At 37.2% G+C, this 13,291-nt stretch overlaps 1 protein-coding gene across 1 annotated transcript; it reads right to left on the reverse strand.

Moving 5' to 3' along the window:
- Nucleotides 1-1,025: 1,025 nt before the first annotated feature.
- On the reverse strand, nt 1,026-7,142 carry LOC146489552 (monocarboxylate transporter 10-like). The gene is made up of 4 exons (XM_085109543.1): nt 6,938-7,142; nt 3,720-4,306; nt 2,825-3,194; nt 1,026-2,083 (listed from the first exon to the last, which is right to left on the reverse strand). The coding sequence occupies exons 1-4, from the start codon at nt 7,140-7,142 to the stop codon at nt 1,908-1,910; spliced, it is 1,338 nt and encodes a 445-aa protein (XP_084965669.1). The 3' UTR covers nt 1,026-1,907.
- Between the last annotated feature and the right edge of the window lie 6,149 nt (nt 7,143-13,291).

Raw genomic sequence — 13,291 nt, forward strand, 5'->3', positions numbered from 1 at the left:
AAATCACGATGAACGGATTGATCACGTTGGGAATTCCCGGGACAGAAAACTTCACACTTTAACTGATTTTATTACTTCACTCAACAGCAACGACACTGGAAGCTTTGAACGCGCTGTCACGTAATAGATATAGTGAAAATTTGTTGAACTGTGTTTTGTTGAAATGTCTCACTAACTTGCTGCTCAGTAGGTCAGTATCCGCTGAAATCGGCCTTCACTTTGGTATGATTTACGTGAAAAGCTTCGGATGAGCAAGGGTTGATGAACCCTTCTTCACAAAATTCCACAGCCACAACTGAAGTGTCAAGACAGCATAATACAACGACAGCAATATAAAAATTGTAAGGAACATTTCTATTGTTAAAACCTGACAATAACACGACGAAAGTAAAAAAAAATGAAGTTAACTAAAGCTAGTCGTTTTTGGAGGACGTAAAGCCACGCTTATATCCGTAAATTATGGTAAATTATCATGCTTACAAGATATAGAGACTTAATTACTTAGAATACAGAGGTATTTACACTAAAGTCACCTTTAAATTTTATTTAACCTCATCTAGACCGGGAAGGAGGGGGCGATTGTGCAGGCGTCGCCTTTAAACCTGAATAACTGTTTTAATATTTGAGCAAACGGCCTGCTTTTTTTAGAACTTTTTAGGACATTTATCTGGAAACAAGTAGATGTCATTCGCTACAGTTCATTGACTTCGATGTTGCTATGGCAACTAACTTTTGACAGGCCGTTTTTTTAATAATTGAAAATCCCTATTTAAAATGAAGAAAAGTTGCTTTTATTTCTGTAACTTGTTTTTTGTAGCCCATATTAGTATTCATTTGTTGGTTCTGATTTCTTTTCGCCTGATTTCGGCGCTTTTTTGAAGTTTTGGAGAAACCCAGAAATCTTAGATGGCCACAATTTGACAATTATGATGTCATTACAACGTTATACGACGTCATCACTTCATGTTGCGGTAGTCAAAAGAAACATCTTTGGACGTATCTCCTAGACCCGGAAGACCAAAAAAAAAAAAAAGACTGGTCTAGATAGGGTTAAGTTCTAGAGGTGAAAAGTAATCTAGAGTCTAGAGTACAAACATCGACTGGTGAAAATTTGGTAAAAAAACGACGGTGGAATTAAACCAAAACGATCAAAAATGTTATTTCTGGGAATCACCAAAAGCGAAAAGTCAACAGAAGGTCAAAACAGAAAATATGAAACGGCCTGAAGCAAACAATTTATTATTATTATGGAAAAAAACCCCGACAATTTAACCATATTTTGCTTAACCGATCCAAAACAACTTCCTTGGTTCACACCGAATTCACACCAGGACAAAACAACCTTTGATCTACGCAATTATACTTAGAAACTACATCAAGAGAATATAAAGCGGCGAAGTCTTCACTAAAATCACAATTATTTCGTTCTTAAGCTGATCCGTTTGAACCGAGAAGGGATGTTTTGGGCCGTTTTTGTGGCGGGGGAATCCCAGTCATTAATTTGCGGAGGAATGAAATAACCAAATAACGCCAATGACTTCATAGGCTATTGCCTTGATCTCACAAATAAAATGCGATGGATTTTCATTTTTGGACTGTGGAATACATTATAATAGCATGATGTCATGTTCTGTTTTTGGCTAATCACCCCAAGGTCAAAACATCCCTACCAATACACTTAAATGGAAAACAAGTTAACTCCAGGACGTTTAGTAGTTAAGTCTGCTTCTGACAAGGATTTACATGACAATTCTCATATGAATTCCCCTAACAAGTGAAAAATACACAATAATATCGTGGACACAACTCATTATGGTTTTAACCACAATATAAAACTGACTAACCCAAATAAAGAGCAAACTGAGAAAATAATGTCAAAACGTTACGTTCAGCACAAAAGCATATTTTCATGGTTTAACAGTAATGCTCTCAGTTACTACTTCTACCACATTCTGGGGATGAACTCTTGACTGTTTCTTGTTGATAACTATTAATACCATGGGAATTAAAAATGCTGTCAAAAGCGCACCTCCCGTCATGTAGAACGAATAAACATAGTTTCCCGTCTGATCGGCTATGAGACCTGTAAAAGAAGACGAGGATAATATGTCTATAAGTGAAATTGAAAAGTAATATTTTTTTTGTATTTGCTGTTATTGTAATCGTTGACCCTCCTCCTCAAATTAGGTATCGATAGTATTAGCCGGCTTTCTAGTTAGTATCCTGTTTCATTTGAGAGTGCTGGTGTTGGACAAAACTGTCAATAGTTAAAAGGAAACAAAATAACTCGGTAAAAATTGTTCGAGTAGTTTAAATGCTTAAAGTTTCGCCATAAAGTTCCTGTCTAAAGATTTCGAGATAATCGACAACGTTTTAAATGAGAGGCTATGTGCTACCGTTGCTATGGTAATAGTTGTTGCTTAGAGACCGACGAACAATTAATTTTGATGAATGTTGAAATGATGATGTAGTATAAACGAGATCGCATTTTGTCTTCAATGCGAGATTGTAAATTCCAAACTTCCACCCTTTATAGTCCAGAAAAATTGCTGTGACCCTCCATACAGAACAGTAACCAACAGGTGTATCCAAAAACTGGGCATAGGCCATGCAGATCATGCCATGGTCCAGCTTAATGGCCCACCCTATGGTAAGTTGCCTTTTACACTTAAATAATAATAATAATAATAATAATAATAATAATAATAATAATAATAATAATAATAATAATAATAATAATAATAATAATAATTGGGTGGGCAGTGGGGTGGGTCATGGCCTGGGCTACAGCCTAGCCTAAGTTTTGTATACACCAATAACCTACCAGCAATAGGCCCACCAGCCGTTGCAGCCACGGCATAAAACACATTGTTGATGGTAAAAGACGCTGTTCTTCTCTTAACATCGACGCATTTAAGCAAAATATAATGATGCGTTGTTGTATAAACGCCTTCGCTCAGGCCATATGTAACACTGAAGGCAATTAAATGCCAGTAATTTGTGGAAAATGGCAGCAGAAACACGCAAAGGCCCGCTACCAGCACAGATGCTTGATAAATGTAAACGGGATTCACAGTTTTCTCGTTACACAACTTTCCTGATACCAGCCGTGTCATCGATGAAGCAATGCCGATGAAAATAAACAGGCGAGAGGCTTCTTGTGGCGTGATTCCAATATCTTCAGAGAACTTAACCTAAGGAAGAAAAGTAGAATCATATCAGTAGAGATTGTCATCTTGAAAGTAACGTAGTCATGGTTGCCTTAAACTTAGTGTTACACATACCGTGATATGATGTGTGATGGAAAAAAACAATGACGCCTCTTTTTCAACCAACAAGAAAACAAACTGCAACTTGCTCGCATTCCTGCTTCAAGTTTTGATTCGTTCAATATGCTGTTGTCGTTTGTTTTGATTGGTTATAGTGATTGTCCGTCGGTGTAAGGTTTACGTCAATCAAAAACTACTTGAGCATAATTATAGGTATGTTTAAAGATACATTCAGGAAATGTATTGAGAAATATATATGCTAAATGAGTCGAATAAATTTGGCTGCACTACGATTATGGCTTTAATTTGCTATAGGGCAGCACGCTTCATTTCACTTTTGGAGATGACGTTATTCTAGCTCGTAGCAAGTAAGTTAACTCTCTCGTTCCCTTTCCTGTTACATAGAGCTAAATAAGATTCAGGTTACATTCAAATAATTTATCGACTAACCAAATTGATGTAAATGATGAAAATTCCAAAACTTGCTAATGTTAAGGAAGTCACGATCGCAGTAAAAGTAGGAAATGTCCAAACGCTGCAGTACAAAGAGATTCCCTTTTTTTCCTTTTCTTCATTCTCATTGTTTGTTATTGTGTCAACTTGAACTTTGTTTTCCACGTTCGGGTTGAAAGCCAGACTGAGGATGCAGACCAAAGCGAAAGATGCTGTCATTATCCTTAAAGTGCCTCTCCATCCAAACGAGTCTAAAAGTACTTGAAGCAATGGTCCTGTGAAAAGAACACCCAAGCTTGCACCCAATGATACAATCCCAGTAGCCATGGACAACTTTTCTTCAAAATATTTTCCAATCACGAGAAAGCAGGAAGTGAATATAAAACAAGCTCCCAAGCCAAGCACCAAACTGTATGTGAAGTACATCGGAGTGAGGCTCTGAAGAAATGACGACGTCAGCAAGCCCGTGATGCATAGCACCCCTCCATAAAATGTCGCAATTCGACAACCAAAGCGATCGCAGAGATAGCCAGCCAGTGGACTTGCAAACCATAGCATCCCCAAAGTTGCTGAACCGACCAAAGCTGAAAATGAAGACATTGGGAAATGTTGAAAATGATGTGTTATTCAGCCAGTGACACACGCATATTCAGAAACTGCAGGAGTTGAACTTATGACACATGGATCACTAGTTTGGAAGCGCTACCACCGAGCTGTAGGAGACTCATATGAGCTACGGCCATTAAAATATGTTCACGTGGAAAACGTCCGGCATAATGCAAGGACTTGATTCTCCAAAGTTTTTAGTACCTAACAAAAGAGAGCTGTTTAGATAAATATCAATACCAATGGAGATATAGGTAGTAAGGGAAATTCCTAAGTTACCTAACTTAAAGGGGAAGTATCACGGGAATTTGATGTCATTTAAAAACCCAAACATGTTTGTCTGTCGGCAGAAACAAAGAAATAATTGTCAAGTTTGTTATAAATTATCACCCCAGTGCAATAAAACTGTCGAATAATGCCTCTGGCCAGAGACGACAGAGTAGGTCGGAATGGATTGAAACATGAAAAGTGTTAGGCTAATGTTTTTCTTGTTCTCGCTTTTTTTGTTTCGAAAATGCGCTAGGTCGGCGCGTGGACAGAAAAATAGAAAATAATCAAACTTCTGCATCATAGATTTTTTTTTTTCATTTTTTCCTAAAACGTAGACAATCGATAAAGATAGTAGTGATCAATTGTAAAAAAAAAAAAAAAAAAAGTTGGGGTCACCGAACATTTTAGAGAGTTATAATGTAGACAAAGTAGTAGCTGTGTTGACAAATTTCCAAGTCACGTTTTTGCGTGACAGGTCGGAGAGCACTAGCGACAAACCAGGGTTATCTATCCCTTAGTTTAAGTTTAAGTAGTTTATTGTTATTATACCTTCAAAACCTATACCGCTGTTTAGCCAATGCCAAGAAAATGCATCTATAGTCGTTAGCGAGGCGAAAATGTGAGAAGTAAGCTTATTTATTTACCTAGAATGGGTAATATGTGGAGATTGATATTGTACACGGGATTGATGATCAATAAAATTGCTCTCTTGTAAGTTAAGACTTTCTCGTTTACTATCAAAACTTAAAAAAGCTTTAAGGTGACTTCGTATGACGAATAGACCACATAAAGTTTTGCATTTCAATAATTTTGTTATATCGAGAGTCAAGTAAATATATAAATCTCTTGGCGCGAAATATCCTCAGGTATCAACGCCTTTTCTTGGACACTTTGTAGCAACCTTAACCCGTCTAATCGTTTCACGTCGAGTTTTCGTTCTCTAAACTGTGCAACGGAGATGAATTTTCCCCCTTTTCCTCTCTTTTAATGCTCTTATATCGGCCGACATATGTGTTTACCTTCGTGTTCCTCCGTGTATCGTCAACAATGAATTGCGCGTGACATTGCGTGGCGTGTGCGTTACTTGCGCACTGCATAACTGAATTAGCGCGGACGTCCTTAGTGGCGACCACTGACTTTCTCCTTAGATCCAATTCACTGAAATTGCCGACGCACACACCTAAAACGTTTGTAATATCGTCATTTATATTCTCAGCAATCATTAACCGTACGATTTTTACCCTGAGCGAAAATGACTACAATAATATTTTGAGCTCCATGCCTGAAAGATTGGAACTGTGAATATATTTTACCGGATTCAAGAAAAAACAAAATTATTTCGCTGACGACATTGATTCGCGATCAATGCCAACAAGGAAAGCGTATATTTATGACGGTTGTAAACGGGAAACAAAAGGTGGTTTCTGTAGCTGTGAATACTAACACGTGAAACTCATTGTCAGACTTCCTGCCCCACGTGCAAATGCAACTGTTCACGCGGTGTCCTTAATACAGTTGTGTTTGTCAGTAGAAATTAACTTTTCGAGAAACTTTCAGGCAAGCTGTATCTACGGTAATTCATGTACGTACGATCAGTTTATTACTTTTAACAATACAAACAGATAGTTATATAGCGAATTAGCGAATCACCAACACGCTTAGAACTAAAAATAATCTGACTTCTTGTCACGTACATCGGTGCATGCTTTTCAAATTGCTTAATTGATTATTATTGTGGTGATATGCACACTATTTTACACATAAAATTCTTTCTCAAAAGTGTTGTACTAGGTACAAATTGGGTGACTATCTTGATTAAATATTTCTCAATATTTCTTTTGCAACTAACTTGCTAACACTGACCCGATTCAATTAAAAAATATACAACTAGGCTTTTGTTGCCGCTGGAGTTGTTCTTTACGTAAATTAATGCTGGCAAGACAATGAACAGTAGAAGAATGTTGTCGTACTTTTTGCTCCCTAATTAAGCAAAGTCACATGTGTGAACTATCCCAAATTGAAAATCAAGGTTTTTTGATCTCATACAAGAACAACATTAATGGAGCTGTGTTTGGAAAGTCGATTTGTACTTGCAAATCACTGCGTAATGTAAAGTATCCTTAAGAATAGAAACAAACAAACACACCCGCCTGTGTCTAAGTATAAACGGCTCTTAGGACGTTTTAGGAAAAATTTAAAAGAAACTTAAGAAGTGAAGCGAAATGTTCAAGGAAAAGTCGCTCTTCGCAGACTTGCCATAATGCACGAGATACTGGTATTGCAAAAAGACGGATGTTTAAAAAATTTACAAGTCGTTAGAAGGAAAACTTCTTACTAACCAGTTCTTTCTCTTGTCTCATCAAAATATTTCATCAACTCGGGAAACAGAACTCCAAAGCTGAGCGAAAAACCAAGGCTGAGAGCATTGCAAACGGCTGATGAAATACATACCACCCAGGAGAAGATGCTGTCTTTGTAACGTTTGCCTGTGAAAAACCTCTGTATTTTACCAAAGGTCTCCTCCGGATTCGGTTTAATATCCATCTGCTAAGTCTGAGTCAGCTTCAATCAACGTGACAAGAAAAGACGATTGTTAGCGATCACCGGAAGATCACAACACGATTGCGTAGAGTAATGTTTTCTACCCAAACAGTACAGCAGGTTAAATTAAAAATCTTGCCAATAATTTTCCCATGCCTCCTGGCCAAAATATCGATAAATAATTAATTTTACATGCACTGAACTTGATGCCCATTAGACCAGAAAACATAAGGTTGAAGGAGTGCAGCGTTTCCTGTTGTGTGCTTGAATTTTTCAAAGACGGGCAAGATATAACGGCCAAAATATAGTAAGATCGTTTGAAGATTTATAACGTAAAACAGTGTAGAACAATAAAGTGTTCTTTACTTATAATTACTATTAAGCAGAAGTATGCAGTGTATTCAATTTTTGTTTCCTTGGTTACTGTAAGTAACCAAGTCTATATTAAGCAGAGTACCTCCCATAACCCGAAGCCGACCACCTAAAACGTTGCTAATATCGTCATTTCCTTCCTCAAAAATCTTGTATAAAGCGGGCACATACCGTGGATTTTAATCATCCAAATTAAACAACATGAAATCTGTCGAATTTCACGCCTGAAGGATTTGATGTGTGAATTATTTTCTGGAACAAAATTGATAAAAATAAAAAAATTTTCTTTCGCTGACCGCGGCGACAGTAATTCAGGATCAATGCCAACAATAAAAGAGTATGTTTTGACGTGACTGATTTTCACGTGAATGATTTGAATGATTTTCACGTGTTTGGTTTCACAGCTATAGAAACTAAGGTCGCTAGGTCATGCTGTGGTTTTCCATTTATAACCGTCATAAATATGTTTATGTCGATTGTAAACGTGACCAAAGAACGTAAATACGAACACGTGAAAATCATTAGAAACATCTAGAATCACGTTTACAGCAAACGACGAACGTAAGATTCACTTTTGTGTTTTCTTGAAAAAATAGGCCAGGTGCATGGATGCGAATAGTTTAAAATAATTTCGTTTTTTTGTGTGCAAACCCAAAACTTCTTAATTTTACCGTAAAACTAGAAACAGCGAACGACAAATAGAGGATAAACATGGTCACGTGGTCATTTCTGCCGTTTGCATTTTGGTGTAAAAGTTCATCTAAATCTCCCTAATGTTAGACTTCCTGTTTCACGTACAAATGCAACCGTTACACATGTCTACAGGACACACTATCTTAATATAGTCGTGTTTATTTTTAGTAGAAAGAGATACCTATCTTAAGCGGACACGCACAACTAAAACGTTTCTAATATTGTCATTTATTTCCTCAACAATCATTAACCGTACGATTTTTACCAGCGCAAATGAACCACAATAATCTTTTGAACTCCATGCCTGAAAGATTCGATCTGTGGATTATTTTTACCGGATTCAAGAAAAACAAAACAATATTTATGACGGTTGTTAACGGGAAACCACAGCATGAGCTGGCAGCCTTGGTTTCTATAGCTGTGAATACTAACACGTGAAAATCATTGTAAGACTTCCTGGTCCACGTGCAAATGCAGCTATTCACCCTTTCTAACTGATCAATTCAATTAAAAACAAGATACCTATACTGGCAGTTACGCGTGATGCTGTGAATGATTCATTTATTCCAATTGTATTTTTCGCAGATTGATAAAACTACCCTTGCTAATGGAATAGTTTGAGTCATGAAGATCATGTTATGTTGTTTCCCTTGTGTTACACTACTTAAGGTTATACCGGAAAGTTTGGCAATTCCATTACGAAAACGTGGGCTTATCAGTCTCCTTTCGTGGTTCTAAAAGCACGATTCTTTCGCCAGGAACTCTCTAATTTCCACCGTTTTAACTGTCGAGTGCTTCTTAGAAGTTATTCTTTCCATTTACCGCTTTGACAGGTTCAATTTTCTTTTTTGAGAACGGCCTAGTGGAGTCTAAAACATGTAAACAAGATCGTCGCCACAATGCTGCCCTCAGGGCATCACGCGTAACGAGTTAATTATTGGAAGATGCAGATTTCAGGCTACCTTGAAGAAAAACAAAATACGACGACGAATATATCGAGCCCATTTTAAGACACGTGCTGCCCTCAGGGTATCACGCGTAAATATACAACTAGGCTTTTGTTGCCGCTGGTGTTGTTATTTTTATCTGTTACTTGTCTTCAGACGTGAATTAATTCTTGCAAGACAGTGAACAGTAGAAGAATGTTCTCTTACTTTTTGCTCCCTGATTAACCAAAGTTGCATGTTTCAACTATCAGGACATATGGCTATGCAACTGAAATTTTCATTTAAGCTTAAAGTTGGGACAGTCACATCGTTTTGTAATCATAAGGGGCACCCAACAGATCGTTTCGGTTAATTATCTGTTCGGAAAGCCTTTCATCCCCTACAATTTTCTGAAGGGAATTTCCACCTCGAACTTTCGTGTTATGGGAAATTTAAGGCCTAGAAGATATGACATTATTACAAACATCGTCCAGATCAGATTTCATGTGAAATTGAGTGCAGAAAGTTGAAATTAGTGCAACAAAGGTGAAATTAAAATGATTGACATTTATACAAATTTGCAAATCGGCTGTCTCGAAACAAAATGGCGAACAGGTTTGAAGAGAGTAGCATCATTTAGCATTTTTATTCGAAGTTTAGAGTAAAAATTAATGCAAAGAAACTCAACAAAGCAAAAATAACAGGCTAAAAATTCGAAGGCCTTGGACAGCACAAAAGGGCTACGGCCAAAAAATTGAAAACTATGAACCGGAGACACTCAACAAAATTCTCGAGGATTTCACGCAACAGTGCGTAAAAACGACGCGAAGGACTTTACGAGTCCTTTAGTATTTGTTAGCCTTTAAAAATTTTACTCCTGCTTGTTTATTCCAAATTGCACTCGAAATCATGTGATTACCTATACAAATCACATTCAAGTTCAGATTTCACCTCGCTAGGATTGAAATGTTAACAGCCTCCACCCTGTAGTCTCCTGTAGCTCACTGGTAGAGCATCCGAACTAGTAATCGGAAGGTCTTAGGTTTGACTCCTGATAGGAGCACTCAGACTTCTTTTTTCCGAGTTTGCCTGTGTCACTACTAAATAATGCATCATTCTCATTTGTTAAACAGGCTTAAAAATAAATTGCATTACATTTCCTTTCAATCCAAATCTTCTTAAAACGGTAATTTACGGAAATAGGCCTCGATTTAATGTTAACCTTTCTTTATCGAAAAGCCGTAGTTAACTTGGGTTTTCATTTACTTTCATCGATTGAAATGATCCTTACAAAGTTTGTTGTCGTTGTGGTATGCGGGCTTGAAACTTCAGTAGCGGTTGCGAAATTTTGAAAAGAAGGGTCCATCAACCCTTGCTCAGCCAAAGCTATATATGTAAGTCACACCAAAGCGACGGCGGATTTCAGCGGATACTGACCCACTGAGCCGGCATATTACCTTAAACTGTGGACTTAACGCCGATAAGCTGCCAATAAATTGTCACTATATCCGGCTATAAAAATACGTGATAGCGTGTGAAAAGCTTCTACTGTAGTTGCTGTTGAGTGAAGTAATAAAAGTAATTAAAATGTGAAGTCCGCTGTCCAGTTCCTGTTGTTGTCTTAATACAGTAACTCCTGTAGTAACTACTTTTCGACAGGAATTCTCAACGTGATCGATCCAATCATTGTTTTGTTGTTGTTGTTGTTGTTGTTTGTTTCTGGGCTTCCTTTTTTCTTTTTTTCTTTATTTTTTTTGCTATTGTTTCTTTACAAATTTTTTGTTTGTTTTCATTATTATTATTATTATTATTATTATTATTATTATTATTATTTCTACTACTACTACTTTTTTTGGGGGGGGGGGTGGAGGTGGTGAGGGGGAAGGGGGTGCTTGGCTTTTCCGTTTGTTTAGTTGCTCTTAGCCGCTCTCAAGATAAGGCAAACAAAGTTGGATTCGGGACTGCAGAGATATCTTGGTTGTTTACGACCTTGGCCAAAATTCCCCAGTACGATCCAAGCGAGCAAGCGAGGTTAAGAGAACTCTGCTTTACGGACACCCACTTATTACGGACAGCTCTGTTTCATTTCACTCGTTAAATTCTTGAAAAAAATTATTGTTTAAAAGGCCAGAAATAGCATTTCCAAGAATCTTGTTTTCAAAATGTTCTGGGTGGGGGCGTGGGATACCCTCATACTCCCCTAGAGGTGCACGCCTTTATGCTAAATTTCTTTTCATTGTACATACACTACAGCAGTTAACAGCGCTAAACAAACAGCATTTATTACAGCCGCCGAGATTGTAAATTGCTACCAGAGTCAGATTCTTGTGGTTGGGAAAATCTGAATATTTCAGTGCCAGGAATCGACAATCATAAAGCAAAAGATACGTTTTTATAGCTATCAATGGACATTAGAAGGCCCACAGTATTGCTTTTTCAATTAACATGGCAATAGTGAAAGCAGTTTCGGCTCTACGCCTTTCGCTCGATCGATAGCATCGCCGCACAAAACTAACGTTTTGAACGTTAGATCAGTCACTCGATGTAAGCAAACGGTAACTAAAGAAACTGAAGTTGTCGAATAAATTGCCGTATATTCCAGTTTTCTGCTTTCTTGAAGTTAAAATTTGTCATCCCTTGAGATCCACACAGCACGAAGATTTTTTTCTTGTTTATTTATTTAAACCGTTACATAGCATTTTGAAAAAAAAGATTAATTACAGGCATTGCTAGACACATGCAACACATACACACATACACACATACACCCAAACACAAAACAAAAGACTAAGCACAATTGATAACGCTAAAATTCAAAAGAAACTGTACATAACATTATGCAACGGATACTTCGCAACGAGTACTCCTTCAAAATTTAAGCGCCAGAGGGTTGAATAACCACTTTTGATTAAAATTATCTAGAGTAGCATTCTTCCGAGCTAAATACAATTCAGTTTGATATTTTTGCTTTAATTTCACCTTAAATAATTGTATATTTGGTTTTACATTATTTCTTCTACAGTAATAAATAATAGATTTCCCAAGTATAGTACAGTAATTCAAGAAGCCGTTATTATTGCCACTGATGCTTAAAATTGCATCTTGCGAAGTTAAGAGCAATTCTCCAGGAAAGTGAAGCAAAGTTGGAAATGAAAAATTTTAACCCCACCTTCAATTCTTGTGTGGAGGTAGGTTACCTTGGAAGATAAACTAAAACAACCCTATTTGGATCGGCAGATGTATCGTTGCCATGGTAACCACACTAGATGACGTCGGCCTTAGGACCATGTTTTGAGTAAAAGTTTCATTCTCAAAATTTGGAGCATTGTTTGAACCATGAGAAAAAAAAAAACATACTTACTCCCCATTCTCGCTCCCATTGTTTTTGAACTTCAATTCCTTGGAGAAAAATTATGTCAGACTTTGTTTTTCTACACCAAGAAAAAAATTAACTTTCGCTTCTTAAAATTATTCAATCCTCTGACATTTAAAGACACCATCTTAAACATTTATATAAATAAAGAAAAAAAAAATGTAATATATATCCTGAAAAATACATAACATATAATATATAAGATATAATGTGATCCGTTACGGCTAAATAATGATACAATTACTGCCCCGGACAATAGACACAAAAACACACATAACAAAACAAACAAGCAATCTCGCACTTTCTGGAATCAGCACTCTCTTCGCTACTCCAGACCAGCTCCTCACTTCCGACGTAAGAAGAAAGAATACAACTAACGCAACTGACAGTCAAGTCTCTTCATTGAACAGCCTTTAGACCAGGATTATTTTTAAGTTTGTACAGGATCTTAGCTGGAACTGACCACGCCATGTATGCAAATTGCAGATCATCTCTTTGGCGAAGATTCTTTTAAAAATGCTTCTCTTTCAGCTTCTTTCGCTGCTCCCGAACATCCTTGGTAACATCATCCGAAATATAGAGCGACGAACCATCATACTGGTTTTCCTTCAGACATTTTGCCGCGTTAGCTAAAATATATTGTCTGCCTGTATACTTCAAAAGATAAACATGTATAGGACGCGGCTTCAATTCATCTCTTCTAATGGCCGTCGGCGTACGGTGAGCCCTCATAATTTCGATATTCTCAGCACCCTCCAGCTTCATGTGATCAATTAAAAGACTCCACT

Source organism: Pavona decussata, unplaced genomic scaffold, assembly GCF_977016875.1.
Source record: "Pavona decussata unplaced genomic scaffold, jaPavDecu1.1 SCAFFOLD_6, whole genome shotgun sequence".
NCBI classification, from domain to species: domain Eukaryota; kingdom Metazoa; phylum Cnidaria; class Anthozoa; order Scleractinia; family Agariciidae; genus Pavona; species Pavona decussata.

Coding starts and splice junctions, on each gene's coding strand:
- LOC146489552 (XM_085109543.1), bottom strand. CDS start 7,142: ATGGATATTAAACCGAATCCGGAGGAGACCTTTGGTAAAATACAGAGG. Junction 4,307..6,937: donor TGAGACAAGAGAAAGAACTG/GTTAGTAAGAAG, acceptor CTTCATTTTCAG/CTTTGGTCGGTTCAGCAACT. Junction 3,195..3,719: donor TCATCATTTACATCAATTTG/GTTAGTCGATAA, acceptor TTTCTTCCTTAG/GTTAAGTTCTCTGAAGATAT.